This window comes from Aureobasidium subglaciale (genome assembly GCF_000721755.1).
Source record: "Aureobasidium subglaciale EXF-2481 unplaced genomic scaffold scaffold_10, whole genome shotgun sequence".
NCBI classification, from domain to species: Eukaryota; Fungi; Ascomycota; class Dothideomycetes; order Dothideales; family Saccotheciaceae; genus Aureobasidium; species Aureobasidium subglaciale.
The window spans coordinates 179237-195298 of record NW_013566985.1 but is presented as its reverse complement, the minus strand read 5'-3'; the positions used below and the strand labels follow the sequence as shown (position 1 = coordinate 195298).

At 50.9% G+C, this 16062-nt stretch overlaps 6 protein-coding genes across 6 annotated transcripts; 2 read left to right on the top strand and 4 right to left on the bottom strand.

Annotated features, from left to right (window-relative positions):
- Window positions 1-827: 827 nt before the first annotated feature.
- On the bottom strand, window positions 828-5423 carry AUEXF2481DRAFT_4918 (uncharacterized protein; the record flags this gene model as incomplete). The annotated part of the gene is made up of 2 exons (XM_013488263.1): window positions 828-1171; window positions 1253-5423. The coding sequence occupies 2 exons, from the start codon at window positions 5421-5423 to the stop codon at window positions 828-830; spliced, it is 4515 nt and encodes a 1504-aa protein (XP_013343717.1).
- Window positions 5424-5852: 429 nt separating this feature from the next.
- Window positions 5853-6830, top strand: AUEXF2481DRAFT_79743 (uncharacterized protein). The gene is made up of 3 exons (XM_013488483.1): window positions 5853-5920; window positions 5981-6093; window positions 6458-6830. The coding sequence occupies exons 1-3, from the start codon at window positions 5902-5904 to the stop codon at window positions 6734-6736; spliced, it is 411 nt and encodes a 136-aa protein (XP_013343937.1). The 5' UTR covers window positions 5853-5901; the 3' UTR covers window positions 6737-6830.
- A 2736-nt stretch (window positions 6831-9566) lies between these two features.
- AUEXF2481DRAFT_213520 (uncharacterized protein) lies at window positions 9567-11494 on the bottom strand. The gene is made up of 3 exons (XM_013488516.1): window positions 11241-11494; window positions 9917-11187; window positions 9567-9821 (listed from the first exon to the last, which is right to left on the bottom strand). The coding sequence occupies exon 2, from the start codon at window positions 11028-11030 to the stop codon at window positions 9933-9935; it is 1098 nt and encodes a 365-aa protein (XP_013343970.1). The 5' UTR covers window positions 11031-11187; window positions 11241-11494; the 3' UTR covers window positions 9567-9821; window positions 9917-9932.
- A 310-nt stretch (window positions 11495-11804) lies between these two features.
- AUEXF2481DRAFT_29384 (uncharacterized protein) lies at window positions 11805-12542 on the top strand (the record flags this gene model as incomplete). The annotated part of the gene is made up of 1 exon (XM_013488327.1): window positions 11805-12542. The coding sequence occupies one exon, from the start codon at window positions 11805-11807 to the stop codon at window positions 12540-12542; it is 738 nt and encodes a 245-aa protein (XP_013343781.1).
- Window positions 12543-12607: 65 nt separating this feature from the next.
- On the bottom strand, window positions 12608-14210 carry AUEXF2481DRAFT_213605 (uncharacterized protein). Its single transcript, XM_013488515.1, has one exon. The coding sequence runs from the start codon at window positions 13861-13863 to the stop codon at window positions 12673-12675; it is 1191 nt and encodes a 396-aa protein (XP_013343969.1). The 5' UTR covers window positions 13864-14210; the 3' UTR covers window positions 12608-12672.
- Window positions 14211-14234: 24 nt separating this feature from the next.
- On the bottom strand, window positions 14235-15881 carry AUEXF2481DRAFT_39843 (uncharacterized protein). The gene has a single exon (XM_013488389.1). The coding sequence runs from the start codon at window positions 15468-15470 to the stop codon at window positions 14559-14561; it is 912 nt and encodes a 303-aa protein (XP_013343843.1). The 5' UTR covers window positions 15471-15881; the 3' UTR covers window positions 14235-14558.
- Between the last annotated feature and the right edge of the window lie 181 nt (window positions 15882-16062).

The following is a 16062-nucleotide window of genomic DNA, read 5'->3' as shown; positions in this document are numbered from 1 at the left end:
GATTTCACTCTTGCTTTCGAGCTCGGTGCACCTTCCCGTTTCGTGCCGGGTGCGGGAGGGTCCATCACTGTACACGTACGCGCAAGAGACACCTTGATCAACAGCTATACCATACCTTGTCTCGACAAATACCACTACTCTCACCAGCCACTCTACCTTTCGCCAATCGAAATCCTCACTCGCCCGTCCAAGCTTCTCCCACTCAAAACTCCAATCGTGAGTGCTCTCTCTCTCCCTCCCAACCTCTCTCCACACAGCTCCAACTAACAGCCTCTCCCTCCAGACACAAACAAATCCCACCACCACAATGATCACAGACGACCAACTCTACCAACTCGCAATCTTCCTCGGAAGCGCCAGCATGCTCCTGATAGTAGTCTACCACTTTTTGGAAGTAAATGCAGAAAACGACGACAAGACCCCTCTGTCTGCCGAGCGCAAAGCAGATAGCGTGCCTGGAGCCAAGCCTGTTAGATCATGAGCAACAGCACCCAGAAAGACTCGGAGATGCAGGAAAGAAGACGGGAGATGCAGGAACAAGTAGAGACGAGTGTTTACAAAGGCTAGGAGTTCATGGGAGTTTTTCGCAAGAGTCGGTCGCGGATGCTTGTTATGCGACCGCTCTATATTTCAATCCACAAGCACAGGAAGGGGGAGGATACCAAAGACCTTCATGTCTTGTCCAAATATTATATTGCCTTTGGATTGCCTGCTGTTGTGCACAATGGCTCGCTCTGCGCTGCCATTTGTCAAGCTATTGGATGCCCTTTAATCAGCTATCCTATCCCTCTCTGCTCATCCTCCTCTGCCGTACTCATGCCAGCTGATTAATAGGGTGATGGCCAATTCAATCGCTCAGCTGGACCCAAAACTTCGTAAAAGTACTCGTCGTGCAAAAAGTTGCGCTTGCGCTCTTCGGTCCATAATCTGCTGCCCGCCTTGGTTAGAGCAGGTCCAACAACCCTCTTCTTTTCCTCCATCTGCTGCAACAGCTTTTCGTCGTTCAATCTCGAGCCTGTCAGAGTGGAGAGTCTTCTTGCGTCTGCTTCGCGTGCTTGCTGCACTTCCCATTCTCGCGTTCCTTTCTGGACTCGTGCCATGGAAATGATGGGTGTCACTTGTCTGCCGAATGAGTCGGAAAGATAAGCGCCCGACTTTTCAGAATGATGGTCTGATGTGCGCCATTTGGTTAGCATTAAAAGGGTGGGGTTCTCATAACAAAGAGTCAAGAAGGGGGGAATTCAAGAGCCACCTGAAAGTCCTGAGCGAGGTCCATCGCCCAACGTTTTGGAGAGTGGCTTGACGTGAACATTCTCCATGTGCTCCATCCATGAGCCCAAGTCATCGAATGCAGTCACCTCTTCTTCTTGGAAGCAGCCGAACCATGCGCATTCGTAGTCGCCTTCCGATGTCTTTTTGCCGTGGAGTTTGAGGACGTGTTTGCGAAGGGTGTCGATGTTGTGCAGTTCAGAACCGCAATCTTCCCAGTCGCATTTGTACACGTTGAACTCAATTTCAGGCTCCTTGTTTTCGACGACCGGTTTGGCTTGTTTGGTGCGACGCTGCTTTGGTGGCGCATAGCTTGGTTGGCCTCGGGACTGGCGCTGCGCCGCTGATGGTTTCGGTGCCGATGAGACTGGTAGACCACCGCCTGCTGCTGCTGCAAGCGCTGCCTTACTATGGACGCTCTTGCGCCAGCCGACTGGGCGACCTCTTCTCTTAATCGGCTTACCGTTTTCATCGACTTGTGTCGAGCGGAACGCAGAATAGCCGATCGGTTGGCCTGGAACTGGTGTTGCCGACATCTTTTGTGTTTGTTGATTGCGAGGTGTGTCGGTCGCGATGGATGATGTCGCGCGTTGATGGATGTCGGTATGCCGGCGGGTAGGTTTAGCCGGAGTTTTTCCGTCGCCAACACTCGTGCTTGCAACCACTGGCATACTCTTGCGAGGCCATCCAACCTTGGCTTTGGGAAATGGCTTTCTAGTGAAACGTTGGCCTCTGCTCGTCTTGATCTCAACAGCAACGACTTGGGTTGATGCACGTCGCGCAGATGATGGAGGTGCTGGTGTAGTTTCAGTCGTGAAAGCTGCGTCAGTGACTGTGACAGGAGCTGGAGCATCAGAAGTGAGGCGAGCTCCTCCTTCATCTTCACTTCCGCCTTCATCGTCGGCATCGGTGGCCGATCTCTCGTTCATCACTTCCACCTCCGGGACTGTGGATTCTCTGTCTGCCTCGGCTGTTTCAAGAGGCTCGATTATCGGCTCTCCTGGATCGATCAAGTCCCATCGAATTGATTCGAGATCAAACTTGTCCTGATCAACACCTTCGGAGTGATTCTTGAGGAAGTTGTGCATGACATTGAGATGTTGATTCAGTGGCCGCATGTCCGGATGACGTCCTGTAGCCAGGAGCACATCTCTGCAGATTGTCTTCGGATCATATCTGGATTTGCGAGCGACCTTGGCGCGTCTCACTGGCTCGACCAAAGTTTGATTCTTAAGTTCAACATGTTTGCTGATGACCATTGGTCGCGAAGCTACTGCAGCCGAAGGTTGTGGGGCATTACTTGGAAGGTATGTAGGATAGACGGTACCATTGAAGTAAGACTGTTGGAGGTTGATTGGCATTCCAGGATTGAAGTGGCCGTTACTATGGACGTTACCGCTTTGTTCTGAAGTCGAGGCCATGTCGTACTGTGCAGTGTTGGCCTGCTTTGCCGGAGGTACATCCTCTTCCGAGTCAGAATTCATTGCTGTCATGTCAACGAGTTCAGCGAAATTGCGCTTGCGAGCTGCCTCGCCCTTGTTGGCTGAGGGCGGTCTTGGTCCTACTGAAGGAGGTGTTGACCTTGCGGCGTTATGGGCTTGCCCTTGTTGTTGAAAGTATAGACTCGAGTAATTGCGGTGCTGTCCCTGTAGAGATTGTACTGCAGCAGCTTGTTGTTGCTGTGATTGCATCTGCTGTTGTTGCATGTGTTGTTGTAGCTGGTGTTGAGGCCGAGGTTGGAACTGACGCTGATGCTGCGGCGGGGTGTACGATGAAGCGTATTCGGGTACATCATCTGCAGGTGGAGCATAATGAAACTCTGATTGGTAGTTGACAGTGGGAGCGTCGGTGGGATGAGCTGCGGCATGATATGGCTGAGAGACACGTGGAGTGGAAGTCGTCGGAGGCACAGAGTCACGACCAGTAAGGTCGATTACACCCTTTTCTTGAAGAGCGGCTACAGCGGCACGACTAGGTCGGCCTCGTCGTCCTGGAAACCTTCCAATGTTAGGATACTTCTTGGAAGCAGAGCCAGATTGTGGCGTGACCTGCACAGAAGCAGTCGAGGCTGAAGCAGTCGCGTTCATCGAAGGTTGTGCTTGTGTGATGGAAGGAGATGCTGGCTTGTTTTGGTTTGCTTTGGCAGCATCTGGTACGACGGACAACAAGGCGCGAGCAAACTGAGCACGATCAACGTACAGTCCCATACGTTCGAGACTCTCGCAAAGAGTCATGTATGAAGGATTCGGGGCGAGTAATGCGTGGATAGCCTCGACCGAGACCAGCTTGTTCGTGTTCTCCTTTCTCGCATTGAGCCACCTTATAGCAGTTTCAGCCAAAGTGGCTTTCTTACCAGGAGGCCAAATAGTATTAGGACCTCCTGAAGGAGTCGCAGCGCTGATGTTGGCCTGCACCGTCTGCTTCCGAGCATTCGATGCGGCATTGCTGTTAGGTCCAGCCGTAGCAGAGTGAGGCGTAGGTACTATGGGAGCTTGTGGTGCTTCAGCCGGTGCCGGGTTGAAGACAGGGCGTGCTGGACCTTGTGCTCGTTGTGCAGGGGTGAGAATGGCAGCCGGGACTTGTGGTGGAGGTTGAGCTGGAGCTTGGGTGGCACTTACAGACTGTGGGAGATGAACCTGCCTCTCAGTCTCCCACATGCGTGCAAACATGCGAGGGTCAGCTTGATTAAGGTCGCGCATCCTCCTAAGAAAAGCAGCCATCTCGGTCTCCAGATTACTACTGCCAGCACCAGCTGAAGGCAAATTAGCCATGGCAGCGGCCATCTTACGCTGTGTGTCGTGGACAGTCGTCACAGCAGGGATGACATTGGACGCAGGCCGCTGTGCAGCCGAAGTCGAAGGCTGTTGTTCCTGCATATTTCGGTAGTGCCTTCGCTTGGCCTCTTCCTGGTTGGCAACCTCTCGTGCAAGACATGAGCTTTCTGCCTTCTTTGCTTCCTCCTTGCGCTTCTCGTCTGCTCTTCGCTCTTCCTCGATCTTGCGTTTGGCCTCTTCTTCTGCCCGGCGCTTTGCTTCTTCGGCAGCTCTGATTCTTGCTTCCTCTTCTGCCATTCTGCGAGCTTCTTCCTCGGCCTTCTTCCTCGCCTCCTCTTCTACTTTCCGCTTCACTTCCTCTTCAGCCTTGCGCTTCGCCTCTTCCTCGGCCTTGATCTTTGCTTCTTCCTCGGCTCGTCGTTCCTCCTCGGCTTCAGCCTTGCGTCGAGCTTCTGCCAATTTCCTCTGCTGTTCCGGCCAGGGATCGTAGACCTGTACGGGATCTACTGTGGTAGGAGCAGAGGAGTAAGCCTGATCTGGGGGGTTGGATTGGTGAGCGTATGAGGAGTTGGCACGAATGGAAGTCGGGGCGACACTGGGTGCGCGAGGTTGACCGACGTTAGCGGAGGTGTGCGAGGCGGCAGCAGTCAAGTGATGGTCGCGAGGAGCTGTAGAGGTTTGTGAAGAGGTACTCGAGCGGTGAGCACCGGACTGTTGTGACTGACGAGCCAAATAGGGACTGGCTGGGCGGAAGCTGGAGGACGAGTAATCGTAGGATGTCGGCTGGGAAGCGGTGATTGTCGGTGCCCTCGGCTGGTCCGACTGAGAGTATGAGGGGTATGAATATGTGCTTGGGTTGTTTGCCGGCTGAGAGTATGACTGTGCAGGGCTATAGCTATTTGTTGTGCTGTTGGGGCGCTGGTCTTGCTGGTAGAGAGGTGAGGGATTGACGGGTCGTCGGTCAGCGTTGTGCCAGTTTGTCAAGGCTTTTGATTCGTGCTGATTCGCGGAGGGACGATCTGACGTGTTCCATGAGGAGTCTGCGCGTGAGCTTGTGTCGTACTGAGAGTTTGAGGAGCGGTTAGACGTGGTTGGCTTGTCCTGGGCGCTCAAGTGGCTCAGAGTCTCTGCGGCACGACTCTCGGTCGACTGGTCGTTGTAGTAGGGTCGATTGGAGTAGCCAGCAGCGTATGAGGTTTGGTGTCCAGGCGGCGCTGGAGGCTGTGGCTGAGGGGTCTGAGTGGTCGAAGGTTGCTGCTGTTGTTGCTGTTGCGCGGGCTGCTGGGAGCCGGGAGCATAGTATGTCTGGTGGGTTTGTTGATTATAGCGACTGCCGACGGGATCGTAGCGGTCGTCGTAGTGGCTGTTGTACGGAGCCATGGCCTTGGGAGACCATGGATGCCGTTGCGATCCGAAAGATCAGGCAAGAAGTTGGAAACGCGAGGACCAAAGACGGATTGCATGACACGCTGTGAGGCTGTTTGACCTTGAAGCTAGCTCGATATGTGTTAGTCGATCTGAGCGGAGTATGTATGCAGATGGCAATATGCACAGAAGACGACCAAAACACTTGCGACTTGGATCTCGTCCCGTCGCGAGCAACTTGTCAAGTCGTCAGTACGCGCATCGACGCAAGAGCAACGCGAAGTGTCTGTGCACGGCCCGGCGGTCTCGCGCCTCCGGGGCCCGGGGGTGTCAAGCCGGCCGAAAAGCTCGGACTCTTCACGCTTGCCTGAACCGAGAATCTGCCGCCCTCACACATTCCAATTTGCTGGCCGCGTGCAAGTTTGCTTGAATCTTTGTGACGACCAGCGACTGAATTCGACAGACATACCGGACTCGCCCAAATACCGACAAGATGACCAAGATCAACACCTGTACGCCATGCGCCTGCTGCTGTCATCATCCATGGCCCAACTGACCCTCATCGCACGCAGCTCTGTCTTCCTCCAGACGCAAGTCGCGCAAGGCGCACTTCTCTGCCCCCTCCAGTGTCCGCCGCACTATCATGAGCGCCCCTCTCTCCAAGGAGCTCCGTGAGAAGTACAACGTATGAACACACCGGCATCACTCCATCGACGACGCACACCCGCATTAGAAAGAGTTGGAGGCTTTGGGAGAAACATCTGCAAAAACATCAGTCCATCATTCGCCAATCGTCCACCCATCACTCGTCGCATACGAACACCATCACCGCTCTCGTTACGAGACCACCGTCGATTACGACCCTGTCACCGCAAAGCGCCGATTTCGACAACCACGACCAAGACCAACCGTCCGACTCGATGACCCACGACGATCAGATGCTGTTGTTTCTCTCAAGACCTTTGCACCACAACATTCCCCATACACAAACACAAAACAATGCTCGTCGATCGGCTGTCTTTGTATGATGCTAATTAAGTGTCCTACAGGTCCGCTCGATCCCCATCCGCAAGGACGATGAGGTTACCATTGTCCGTGGCTCCAACAAGGGCCGCGAGGGCAAGGTCACAACTGTCTACCGTCTCAAGTGGGTCATCCACGTCGACCGCGTCGCCCGCGAGAAGTCCAACGGCCAGTCCGTCCCCCTCGGCATCTCGCCCTCAAAGGTTGTCATCACCTCCCTCAAGCTCGACAAGGACCGTGAGGAGATCCTTGCCCGCATTGCCAAGGGCCGTGAGCTCAACAAGGAGAAGACCCAGAAGGCTTAAATATGAGAAGGTGTCTTGATGCATCTTTCTGTCGTATGAAACCTCAAAAGCTTTGCCCTTGTCTGCCTCCAACCTCTTTTTTCTGCCCGTCTCCAAACATACCCGCTCCTTGGTACATCAACAAGAGTGACGACCGAACCACCTCCTTGCTTCCTTCCTCCTTTCTTCTAGCGCGTTTCGGGGTTTTCCTTCCTCATTGGCAAATGGGGATGCACATCAATCAATGGTCATGAGGAGGTTCGATCACAAAAAACTGTCGACAATGAATTTTCAAAACATTCAAAATGGAAAATGTCATTTTCTTGCTCGACTTGGAGACATTAGGACATTCTCCTTGACCACCGTGACTGACCATTTTCTTTCTCCCCATCTTCCATTTTCTCACATCTCTCACGTTCTTTTTTCCCATCAACACACCGCTAGCATATCTACTTACCGGCCAAACAAACAATGGCATGGACGAGTTATACGACTACGCGAAGAATAAATGCTCGGGGCTGAATACCCCTCTCGCCTGCAGACCGTCTGCTCTAGATTCTTTTGGTAGAGTAACCGGTTTGATGGTGAGATACATGTAATTCTACAACAATGCCTTGCTGATGTCTTGACGATTTTCTACTTTTCTTGAAACATGTTTTCCCCTTGCAGTCATGTCGTCTAAGCAGTAAGAGGTACAGTTCTAATCCCTTGATGTCAGAAATACTACTTGGTTTTCAAATCATCTTTTCTTCCCGCCTTCATTTTTTTTGTCACTGCTCTTTGATGTTTATTGCGTAAGCGTCGACTTCGATGGCTATGGATCCAGTCCATTTCTCGCATTAAAACCTGTCTCGTCTTCTACTTTCTCAAAAAACGAAAAGAAAAGTCATGAATTAGAAAAGGTTGCTAGTCTCTCGCTCGTGACACTTTGACTTTCCATCCCCATTCCACCATTCTTGACTTGTAAAAATCTCATGGTCAGAGTCAGGCATTCCCCAACGACCAAACGCTCGGACTTTTTTATGCTTCCCCCGTCACATCAAAAATTTGGTCTTTTGTCAGATAAAAGGTCACCTAATACTTTTTTTTTTTTTTCCTTCTCTGGCTATATGCAATAATGAAATTACGTTATCTTTTGTCAAAACTAAATGGCCATCTTATCTACAATCGTGCAGAACCTGATGCTGGAAAAGAATGTGTGTGTCATCGGTGACATGGTCGCGAAAATTGTTGCGGGCCAGATTGTAGTAATTGACAGAGCTTAGGAATGCGCGAGTCTTAGCGACATGATATTTTCTAGCCAAAAAATTGAAGTGCAATCGGATAATAGACTTGTGCAAAAGATCCAACAGTTAGAACTTGGCATTAGACCTTTACATCTCGAAGGATGCATAGGACAACAACGACTTTCTGATGGCAAAGGAGTTTTAGTAGATGGTAAATTCAAAGTCAGGGTGATCCCCTCCCCCTAAAGCAAAAGGGCAAAACCCCGGGCCAAGAGCCACGACGATCCTGACCCCTCAGAGCCAAAATATCTCAAACTATCTGGAAAATGAAACAGAAAAGGTATTATCAAAAAGCCCTAGCAATATCATTTTGAAATACTTGATAAAAGAGCTAAAAAGACGAAAAAGACCTAACATCCCTATCCCCCTTCCATCATTCAACCAAATTCCATGTACGCTAGAAATGACCATTAACTACCCCAAATTCTCTTGGTTCCTAAGCTCGAGCGAAAAAAGTTCTGCCAGTCAAAAAACTTGCCTTGGTCTTGGTCTAAACGATAGCAAACATAACAACCCTTCCTGCCTTACGCAGCAAAAGGAGGGTCTAAGTATATCGATGATGTACCGGGAGGCAGCAAAAGGATGATCACGGCAGGGATCGAACCTGCAATCTCTTGATTCGTAGTCAAGCGCCTTGCCATTGGGCCACGCAACCAGTTGTTGTCCCTACATCGGCCGTGGTACAATATAATTCTCTCTATCCAGGTGGATACTGACAAGCAAATAGAAATATGGGAAGATGCCTGAGGAACATGAAAAAATCGCTGTTGTGGTAGTAGGCTTTGTCTTTCTATGCAAGAAAGGGGGATAATGGACAAAACGGCTGAACTAGATTGCCAATGTTCGATAGGATCTTCTAGGTGATGAGGGTAGCTAGAGTAGAGAAGGAAGAACAAGCAGGGGAGGATAAGTAGGCGAGTGGTAGATGATGAGTAGGCGAGTGATTGATGATGAGTAGCAGGCGGGTAGAGGAGAGTGAGGTGATTAACGTCAACGTCCTTGGATCAGAGAGATGGCCAAGGGTCATAGCGAGCTGGAACAGGGAGAGATATGTAAGGGCCAAGGCGAGTCAAAACAGGGAGAAACTGTTGATTCCACGCAGCTTGTTTTCTCTCTCTTTCCCTATCCCAGCCCCAATCCAACATCTCGAGATTTACATCGTATTCAATTGTCGCCGGCGTGACGTCCTTGATGGGCTTCGCTGGAGAATGCAATCTTGCCTCTTCCAATGTCATCAATTTACTGCCGACAGTCGTCAGTGCAAGCTGGCGGCCCTGTATCTTTGCCTTTCGTGATGGCGGTGACTTGCCATGTAAAAGGCCACGAGGTCTTCTCTTCTTGCTCTTGCGTGCTGCGATCTGTGTACCAGCCTTTTGCGCCCACATGGCTTGTAGAAGTAGTAGGAGTATGAGATGATTACCATCTTCATCACTGTTGTTTCGAACCATGTCAAGCGCAGTCAGTCCTTTGTCGTTTCTGATGCAAGGGTTGGCACCATTTCTCAGCAAAAGCTGGATGATTGTCTCCGAGTTGGGGAAGCGATTTTTCGTAGCCGCGTGAAGTGCCGTATTGCCACAATAGTCCTTGACATCCATGTCCGCATGACTGTCTGATAGTGTCTGGATGATCCGAGCCGAATGATTTTCTGCTGCTCGTAAATCCGGATTACCGTGCGCTGCTTGCATGAGTGGCGTGCAGCCGATGGGGTTCGGAAGGTTGACATCAGCCTCGTAGCGAAGTAACAGCCTGACGAGGATATCTGCGCCTCGCGAAATAGCCACATGTAGTGGTAAGCAAAAAGGGATGCAAGTGTTTTTCTCCTGAATATTGTCACAATCGAGGTCAGCTTCAATCACAGACGATTGTCCATGAGGAGGCAATAAGTCATGGATCGTGCTCAATGAGGGCTCCTCACGGTTCCAAGTCGAGTCTCACACGAAGGTACGTCCTTCACTACGGCGTACCATAGAGGACCATCTCATGTCCTCCAGAGGCGCATCATTGTCGAGCAGGATCTGTACTAACTGGTCTTTTCGGTAAGAAACGGCGTATACGAAGGAACGGAGAGTCGGCTTGGCACCACGTTCAAGCGGTCCACGAATGACTCTAGACCGGGACGAGGCGAGTACTTGAGTAGGTGGGTCCATAATCTCGGATTCGGGGCTGTCCAGTCTGTGTAGTGGCTCCATATCTTGCTCCAAGAGGCAAAGAGTATTCACTGCTATCTCAAGTCCGCCACTAAGTTCGTCGGGGGTTATCTCGATCGTTCGTCCGTCATGTTCGAGCAATCGCAGAACAATATCATCGAACCCAGCATTGATGGCATAATACAAGGGATTCGTGATTTCGGTCTTAGGCTCCGGACAGTACTGATTAGTGAACCGGATACAGACAGCGAATGGATTGCCAGGCACTTGTTCATTCCTTAAGAAGTCGACGATGCGCTCCAAGGAACTCTTGTTGAGCTGTGCAATCCCGACATGAGCGTCCCAGGTGTTTTCCAAGTAGAAGAGAAAAGGGACCTTGAGCGAGAATGGCCAATGCTTGAGCAAGGCCCAAGGTTTGAAATATTGCCAGCTGTCTTCCTCGAACCACGGAGTGTCCCCAAACCATCCTTGGAGAATCAGTCCTCTAATACAACCTCCTAAGAAGGTAAAAAGGCTCATACCCATGGCGACGATCGCCACATGGGCGGAGAGCATACCCAGACTGGACTTGTAGGGTTCCAGGACTCGGTTCGAATTCATGTATTCTTTGACTGTATAGTGCGCAAATCGGACGCTTAAATTAGAATCGGATTGAAACCACCCATCGCGGTCCATCATGTCTAAAACTGTGTCGAAGGGTTGAGGTGAGTCTTTCTCGTAGATGACTATCAGAGCCGGAAGCATCTTGATTATTTCTCTGGGCAAGGGCATCCTGTTGTCCGGATCGTAGACTAGTCCTTGTCCACTCTGTCGAATAGCCAGCGCGTCGACGAGTTGATTTAGAGACAATTCTTTCTTGACCCAAAGAAGCAGCTGAAGCATTGCTATGGCGCTCTCCTGATTGCTAGGTTCAATTCTCGACAAGACGCGAGACTAGGTTTCATCCAGACCAGCAGGTAAGTTATTGAGAGCCTTTCGAAGATCCACTAGTGTCAAACAGTGGTTCAGTGTATCAAGCTGACACGCAACCCATCTGAACCTGTAAGTGGTGTGTCAGTAGCAGCTCCGATCTCGAAAGGCAAGTACTCTTACATTCCTCCAGCTTTCTCGATAAGTTTCGACTCGATTATTTGCTGGATATCAGGTCTACTTCTCCATCTCACCAGTCCAGGATGCAGCTGAACTTGGCCACGAACAGACTCACGAATGTCACCTTGCACGTCGCTTCCTTCGATACACAGTATGTTACCATCTGGAACAATCCATGAAGATTCCACATGATTGTGATGCCACCATGTAGTTTCGTCTTGACATGTTTGTGCTGCGATATGGACGAAAGGAGAGCTCAGAGAAGACGACCAGAATTGTGTTTTAACTCCTCGGCGTTTAGAACGTCCAACCCCGAAGCTACCCCTCCTTTAATCACGTCACCAAACACAAGCTCGTAAGCTTCAATGCTTTCAAATCAACCTTGATGTTTAGTCAACATCATCGGTATATATCACTCTGTCTTCTCCTCACTCATAAACACCTTCTTCACACTTGGAAATCTCCCGTGGTCCAGCACCGTTGACCGATTCCTGAAGCCTCTCTGCGCCACAACTATCCGAGTCTCTGCCAACCATCACTCACCCTCACCAAACACTTCTATACAAAATGTCAGCCCCATTCGCAATAATCGCCGGCGTAGGCCCCGGCACCGGCGCCTCCCTAGCCAGAAAATTCGCCCTCACCTACCCCGTCGCCCTCCTCGCCAGAAACCCCGAAAATTACAGCACCCTCGTCGAAGAAATCAACAAATCCGGAGGCACCGCCATAGGAATCTCCACCGACGTTTCCTCAGCATCCTCCATCACCGCCGCAGTCTCCGAAATCAAGGAAAAATACGGCGATAAATGTGCCGCGGCCGTGTTTAATGCTTCTGGACCTTTTGCGAGAAAGAGTGTGTTGGAATTGACGGAAAAGGAATTTACGGGTGGTTATGAAGTCAGTTGTAAGGGGGCTTTTTTGTTCTCGCAGCAGACTTTGCCGTTGCTGTTGGCTCATACTGAGGATCCTGGTGCGAAATACCCGGGGACTTTGCTCTTCACCGGCGCTACTGCAAGCGTGAAGTCCAATGCTTTGATGTCTGCTTTCAGCACTGGAAAGTACGCCATGAGAGCGCTTTCCCAAAGCATTGCAAGGGAATTTGCACCAAAGGGTGTTCATGTTGCTCATGCTATCATTGATGGTGTTATCGATATCCCCAGGACAAAGGAGTGGATGAAGGATATGCCAGCAGAGGCCAAGATTTCTTCTGATGCTATTGCGGAGGCGTATTGGAATCTACACACGCAGAGCAACAGGTGTTTTACTAATGAGATTGACATCAGACCCATGTTGGAGAAGTGGTAGAGGTGGGATTGAAGTCTTTGGTTGCGTTATGGGAACCCAAACTATCGAAAGGAAGCGCGCAGAGGGGTATCTTTGAATGCAAATAACGCCGTGTCCAAGAAGACAAAGTCATGAGAATGTGATGCAGTAGTTAGAAGAGAAAAGTGGGTAATTCGTCAAGGTCATCGTTAGGTTCCGTCTTGATCTTTGTCTTTTCGTCTCGTTCACGCTTCAATCTTGCTTCTCTTCGTCGTTGAACAGCTGATATGCCGGACTGTGATGGTTGAGGGATGGGATGGAAGCCAAAGTCTGGCTCTAATTTGACCTTTGCTGGTGAAGGTTCGCGTTTCACAGCACGCTTTGGTGCTGGGCGAGAAATGTCGCGGTCGATGCTTTTGCATTTCTTGTGTGAAGATCTGTCGGAGGAGAACTCTGATGAGGGTGCTATTGATGATGAAGGGTTGTGGGAAAAGTGTCTGCTGTTGCTCGGACGAGAGGGAGTAGGTGATGCGGATCGACGAGGTTGACGAGGTGGACGAGATAGAGTCCTAGATTGTGTAGCAGCATCCAGATCATCATCGGTCGAGTCTTGTGCATCTCCCATCTTGACGTCTTTCCTGACCTCTCTCTTCACCTCTTTCCTGACCTCTCTCTTCACCTCTGGACTCTTGTCTCTTTCCAATGGTCTCCCTCTCAGATCCAAAGGTCTCGCCCTGTCAAAGCCAGCAGCAGCCCTCGTAGCACTCCTCCCCACCACAGCTTTCGGCTGCAGAGCTCCCCTCTTCCTCGGACTCATCATAAGTCCCGCCAATTGTGTCCCTAACCACGGCTCTTCCTCATCCTCTTCCTCTCCCTCCCCTACAACTGCTCTGACAGCCGCTCTGTGCAGCTCCCCCTCCTTCGTCCTCTTTCCTTCTTTACTCAAACCCCCCACCACAGGTCGCGCAATAGCATCAGCGCCCCCAAGCGCCTGCTCCCTCTTCCTCGCCAATGCTTTCTGACGTTTGTATTCGGCGTGTGCGAGATGTGCGGTAAAAGACTGAGCCGTGGCCATGAACTCATCAGTCACCATGCGCCAACCATCATCCTTATCCCAGCCTTGTCGCATAAACTCTTCTTTGGGTGGCACGGGCGGAGGAGAGGTAGAAGGCGAGCGAGCCTGTTGCGCAATTCTTCTTACCACAATTGTCCTTTGCGGGCGGATGAATTCGTCAAGGGTATTCGGAGAGGCAGGCGGTGAAGTGTCGATTTTACGTCGTTTCATCGTTGCTGTTGATGTAGAGGTCCTTGACTTGCTGGTTACTGGGGCGGGATTGGTAAGCCATGGTAGGTTTCGCGGCATGGTATTGTTGTGGTCTCGTATTAGGGAAGCAGCATGTGAGGGAGACGCGTTGAGTGGATCATGTTTCGCGTGTGAGGGGAGAGATGCGAGAATGACATGTGCCAAGCGAAATGAGCTGGATGGGCTTCTTTTGTCGCAACCCGATAACACTTTTGTCAACCTGCTGGACACTTCCACCACTAGCAACGATTAGCGACGCGTACCTTCTTATTGTGGGTGCGGCTATCTGCGTGCGAAGAGAGACTACGACGCTGGAAGCCGAGTACGCGCATCCGGTCAATTCACCGTAGGGTGGGTGTCGGTCGCTCGTAGACGAGTGTCAATCAAAAGACCATCACGGGACGAACGCACGACATAGGAAGCACCGGAATGCGTCTGACGGAGCGACGTATAATTAGTAGTTGCGACTAGGGCAAGGTGTCTCTCTTCGATCGTCGGACAGGGAAATGAGGTGCTATGAAAATGTATAGTTATATTCGTGCTGCTCTTACATCAAACGGAGGTCATAGTAGTGTGGTAGTGTGCCCGAAAGACTTCCATTGTGTGACCTGGTCGATTGCAGTGAACATCGGAGCTCCCTGCTCAGTCAACACATCGCTGATTGTACCTGTCAAAAGGCACATTCTTTTTCCTGATCGACACGACTCATGAGGGAGTCCAACTTTTATTTCGTCTTTCGTCTTGAATTGACAAGCCTATCCTAGTTTTGGGCCCGGTACATCTGGTACAAAGTGCTTCATGAGTGTCTGATTGTTCTTCCTTTGAAGCCTTGCTTGCATGTCCCTCTCTTGTCGTCGTGCCTTTTGTAGCTGTTTGTGTTGTGAATCTAGAATGGCGCGTTGTTCAGAAGCTGGAAGATGTGCGAGGGCAAGACGATCACTAGCGCGAAGTGCACCGAGTTGTTTGCCGTGGTTCAAGGCGCGCAGGTCTTGTTTTGTGAGAGTCTGTTTGCCTGAGGATTGGCTGATTATCGTCGAGGAAGAAGAGGCTTCAGTGGTGCCTTCACCGGAGGTCAAGGTGTCTGGGGAAGCTCCCATGTCTGAAGCCTGAAGCCTGCGACGTTGTTGTGTTGCTCTTGATGAACGAGATGTCACCACTCTGCCAGAGGGCAAAGTAATGTTGTCCCCATCAACTTCTGCCTTTTCGTCATCCACTTCAAACTCCCAAAACTCTCGGTACTCAGACTCGACATCGGATATGTCAAATGCGCAATGCCCTTTTCCAAGCATGTGTTGTCGAATGGCCTGAGTGTTGCGTCGTTGTGTGCCACATGTGAGGCATTCGTGATCAAGCGAGATGACGAGATTGAGATAGTTGAGTAGTGTCGTTGGATCAACTGATAGCTGGTGTGGTGACGGGATTGTCATGCCATGAGACTTGGACATGTGTATCAAGTTCGTGTCGATGTCGTCCGAGATGTTGGAGCAGAAGAGGCAATGGGTCGCGTTGAAGTCCAGGGCTTGCGAGGAATTCGACGCATCATCGCTGTCGCTTGAGAAATCCTGGTCTTTCTCGTTGTCTACAGGGGCTGGCCGCACCTCGGATGCCGAGTCGTGTGATGCTTGTTCGGGAACAGCGGCGGATCTGGATGTGCTGCTTACGACCATATTTGACAAAAGAGAATGGTGTATAAGGGATGCGAACATGAGGCTGTCCTGAATTTTGTAGAAATTTAACTTTGATGGGCGACTTACGTTCACAGGCTAATGTGTCTCTTAAGTACAATTCTGATGACTTCGTCACCTTCGATCTGTGTAATATGGCCATTGGCCAGACGGCGCTGCAACCAATGAGAGGTCATTACACACATCTTAGTTGACTCACGCTTCAGGACATCGAGACAGATCACAAAACCTCCAGCCAATGTACGAGTCTTCTAGGATATCGAGTCGTTGGTCAGATGACAGAGATTCCTGAGAAGTGTTTTGATAGGCTGCCGCGGTGACTCACAATCAGCCACCGGAGAAAACACCGTCGGCAAAGCCGAACCCCTCTCCATGTGCTAAACTTCTGTAGCTCCCACTCTCTCTCATGTCAAGGAAGGGCGAGTATGAGCTGACGATCGATCTGTAAGTTGGGGAAGCCCGGAAGAACTACACAGTTACTAGCGCTGCATACCTTCTTTAGCACAGGGAGGCCCGAACGCAAAGGAGATCTCCCGACTCCCGAGTTGTGGCTGCTCTCCGCATGGGATTCGCA

What these genes read in the sequence shown, in the direction of transcription:
- AUEXF2481DRAFT_213520 (XM_013488516.1), bottom strand. Translation starts at nt 11,030, where the DNA reads ATGCTTCAGCTGCTTCTTTGGGTCAAGAAAGAATTGTCTCTAAATCAA.
- AUEXF2481DRAFT_79743 (XM_013488483.1), top strand. An exon ending in AGCTCCGTGAGAAGTACAAC is followed by an intron (nt 6,094 to 6,457) that starts GTATGAACACAC and finishes AGTGTCCTACAG; the next exon opens with GTCCGCTCGATCCCCATCCG.
- AUEXF2481DRAFT_39843 (XM_013488389.1), bottom strand. Translation starts at nt 15,470, where the DNA reads ATGGTCGTAAGCAGCACATCCAGATCCGCCGCTGTTCCCGAACAAGCA.
- AUEXF2481DRAFT_213605 (XM_013488515.1), bottom strand. Translation starts at nt 13,863, where the DNA reads ATGCCGCGAAACCTACCATGGCTTACCAATCCCGCCCCAGTAACCAGC.